Genomic DNA, 3,735 nt, shown 5'->3' on the forward strand with positions numbered 1-3,735 from the left:
GAGTGATGGACATACACCTGCCCACGCCCACTGGTAAGGAAACCAGAGGCGGAAGTTGAGCCGAAGTCGAACAGATCGCCGCCCACGTCGAACAGATCGCCGCCCACGTCGAACAGATCGCCGCCCACGTCGAACAGATCACCGCCCACGTCAAACAGATCGCCGCCCACGTCGAACAGATCGCCGCCCACGTCAAACAGATCGCCGCCCACGTCGAACAGATCGCCGCCCACGTCTGGATGGAGTTGGCTGTCTCTGATGCTATCTAGCGTAAGCAAATGGACGTCTCGCTGCTGCTGTCGCCGAGCGCGGGGCCCGACGCGCCGAGGTCGTCGGGCCCGTCGGGAACGTCGAAAGGACTAGTAGATCTCCGGCGAGATGTGCTTGGCTGAGCCGCAGCACAGGCAGGCGCGGAGGCAGGCGAAGAGGGCGCGGCGGAGGGGACGAGAGCAAGGGCGTGGGCAGAGGTGACATCAGGAAAGAGAGATGGGGTTGTAGCGCATGATACGAGCCAACAGGAGCCACAGCAGCGCCGCCACCAGGCACGTGACCACACCGCCCCATCCCAGGTCGAGGGACCATCCCGTCTGGAACACGCGAGCCGAGCTGTATTCGGGCGTCACCTGTGGAAGAGATGGAAACGAAATCATTTTCCCGCGACCGGTCTTTAGGGATAACTACCCTGTCTTATCTCATTGTTCCATGGAGAGAACAAAGGATTCCCCTCACTCAATTAAATCCTCGAATGTCTTCAATTAATTCTCCTTTTCGTGCATTACATTATCGTTGCTCATCGCAGCGTCGTGAATAAGCACTTCAAGGCAATGGAATTCCGCCAACCCGACTCTGGGGAAGCTGCGCGTTTGATTAAATTGAAGCAAGGGGAAGTTTCCATGGAGAACGATTAAATTAAGAGCAACAAGACTCGCCTAAATGAACAGTAAAACCTACAATCCGTGCTAACTACTTTGTTTTTATTCTGCTTCACTCCTGTTTCCTCTCTGAGCTAAACTGTACAAGCAGAAAATTAGCCCCGTTAAACGAGGTTAATTTAAATAGAAATTATCAATTGCATGGACTTGAATTGCTTAAGAAAGGTTCATTATTATTCATAAGTAATTACAACACGCGGCCATTCCAGAATAAATCATTCACAATAGTAGACACGGGCATGAAAAAATCTACGCTGAAAACCCCACGTTTCACTAACTCATTTATATGTAATGGCGCTATACATACGGAATGAGGAGAGACAATGGCCCAAGTTCATTACGCGGACTCGCAGACATACTCGAGTTCATGACATTATTCTTGTTTCCTCTCGTGAGTTGAATGGGAATGCGAAATGTTCCAGATGGCGGCACAGATATTTCGCAAGGCATTGTCCTTCTCCTGTTTATCTTATCGTTGTAATAAATGATTTATATCCTATACAATATATATAATGCATCTGTAGAGGATTTATCAGAGATGAATCCTCTGCAGATGTCATGCTGTAAACAAAATGATTCATTACGAATTGCAAATCTGTGTGCGTTACATCATCAACCATGTCGGTGTGTCTATCCTCTCATGAGAAATCCGATTACCTTATTGGGAAAGGAAAGAAGCTAAGAGTAAAGAACAAACGGAAGGAATGACACAAAAATCGCAAATGAAGTAGGAACCTGAATAAACTGAAAACTCTTCATTAGAGTTGAGTGAACTCGAACTCACCTGAAGCACTCTTGGCATTTCAAAGAGAATTTGCCGTCCATTTACCATCAATGATATGTTGTGTGACTGCAGCAAATAGCGTAGGCGTGCTTAGTTACATAAAAAGGCTCTGTACATTTAGCGTCTGTTTACCCTAGCCTGCAGAGCTTAATTGCCAAGATATTAACTCCCTGTGATTAATTCTCTTCGGTAAACTTCTCTAATGAAGGTGAGTAGCCTTGCCCTTACCTGAGAATCCAGCACTCCGCAGTCTTTCTTGGTCTTCCTCTTGAAGTGCATGATTGAGAGGCAGAAGAGGCCAAACGTTGCTGCGAGAAAAGGAAAATATTTAGATATTCGCAGACATAAGACTTTTTTGTTATCTTATTTATTTAGATATTTTTTTGTAGAATTGTTGCATCAACGATCTAGGTCACTGATTCCCAAATAAGGTGGTACCACACCCTGTGGGCGGTACAAAGATCTTGGGGTGGGGGGGTGGGGATCCACTTCGAAACCAAGTGGCGCCTATTTCTTTCTTCTTCTCTCCCTCTCATTTTTTCTCTCTCTTATACACATACACACACACACACATTCCCAAGCAGTCCAATCCTTGTCCTGGGGGCACCGCCTTTGAAAGCCTCGATCCTGGCGACGTCGTGCGAAATAACCACAAGGGAAGTTAGCGTAACCACACATTAAAACATCAGGGAAAGGATGTGTATGTGTTTTAATCTGTGGCTAAAACACACCTCATGGAAAAAGATAAAAACATTTTGTTCATAACTTTTTGTGTTGTCCTGTTGGGCCTCATAATAAAAACTTATATGCTAGATGCCAAGTTCTGTTTCACGCAATACGGAAAGTACACAGCGCTGGTATACGATATCAAATCTAGCAACTGAGTACGTAAAGAGAGAGAGAGAGAGAGAGAGAGAGAGAGAGAGAAAGAGAGAGAGAGAGAGAGAGAGAGAGAGAGAGAGAGAGAGAAAGAGAGAGACGGGCATTAGGTATATGCATTTATTAATTTTCAGCACAGATGGGCGGATTGTCATAACATATTTCGCAATGTTAAAATACCTGCTACACTTATCAAGCCATCTGTTTTAAGTATTTCGCTTTTATACAATTCATACTTTAGAAATCAGAGTATGAAACCAGACTTTAGATAGCAGCTCATTCAGAAATTCACGAATCCTCATTTTATCATGGAAGGCGCTCTTATGCCCTCCTTATTCTTTATCTCTGCTGTAGTAAATTATATATTTTGCTTCTCACACTTTTTTCGCATTCTTTTGGGATTTATAATTTGGGGAGATTTGCTCTCAGGACCAGGTTTAAGTGGAATCTAAAACTGAACTGGGGCCGCCACTCGCAAAAATCACTCGTTGAAAAAATCCATATTAGCAAAATTTAAGATGCTTTAATGTTTGAAATTATGAACGGTCTTATAGTAAAATTTGCCTTTTTTCTCTTGGTGGATTTTTTTTACATACTTTTCCAATCATATGCGTGTCTTAAGAATAAGAAAATGAGGTTAAATTTTGTCTTCCATGATCCGTGTCGTCGCCGGCGAGCTCCTTCGTATGCTTGATGGCCAGGGCATCTCTGAGGAAGGATCTCGGAGTGGCCCAGGATGAGGACTTGACGCGTGGCCATAAGGATTCCACACTTCCCGTGACTCGGAGGAGCACAATGGCAGCTGCAGCGAGAAACTAAATTTTATACAAAAAGAAAGGTCTGCGCCGCCCTTGCGGCCGTGTAGAAGGTGGAGTGCGGCGAGGACGCCACGCACGGCTTCCTGGTGATCCAAGGCGACCACACCTTGGCCGTGGACACGTGGCCTCATTCAAGGTAAAGTTCGACAAGAGCTTCGGCGTGGTCAACGTGCACGGGCCATTCCCAGAACCGTTTGGCCCGGCTGGCGGAGGAGAGCCGACAGGAGCATCTGAAGGCGAAGGGCAAGTCCTCTCTGGTGGAAAGAATCGTGGTGGCCGGCCGGGCCCCATGAAGAGCAAATTCCTGGAGTATGTCCCTCTC

At 46.1% G+C, this 3,735-nt stretch overlaps 1 protein-coding gene across 1 annotated transcript in view; it reads right to left on the minus strand.

Annotated features, from left to right (window-relative positions):
- Positions 1-347: 347 nt before the first annotated feature.
- LOC113828157 (uncharacterized) overlaps positions 348-3,735 on the minus strand; it is a 110,666-nt gene continuing 107,278 nt past the window's right edge. The window contains exons 5-6 of the mRNA XM_070123101.1: positions 1,945-2,024; positions 348-623 (exon numbers count right to left, since the gene is read on the minus strand). Coding sequence (XP_069979202.1) covers positions 474-623; positions 1,945-2,024 — 230 coding nt within the window. The 3' untranslated portion in view covers positions 348-473. The remainder of the gene's footprint in view (positions 624-1,944; positions 2,025-3,735) is intronic.

Source organism: Penaeus vannamei, chromosome 1 (genome assembly GCF_042767895.1).
Source record: "Penaeus vannamei isolate JL-2024 chromosome 1, ASM4276789v1, whole genome shotgun sequence".
Taxonomy (NCBI): domain Eukaryota; kingdom Metazoa; phylum Arthropoda; class Malacostraca; order Decapoda; family Penaeidae; genus Penaeus; species Penaeus vannamei.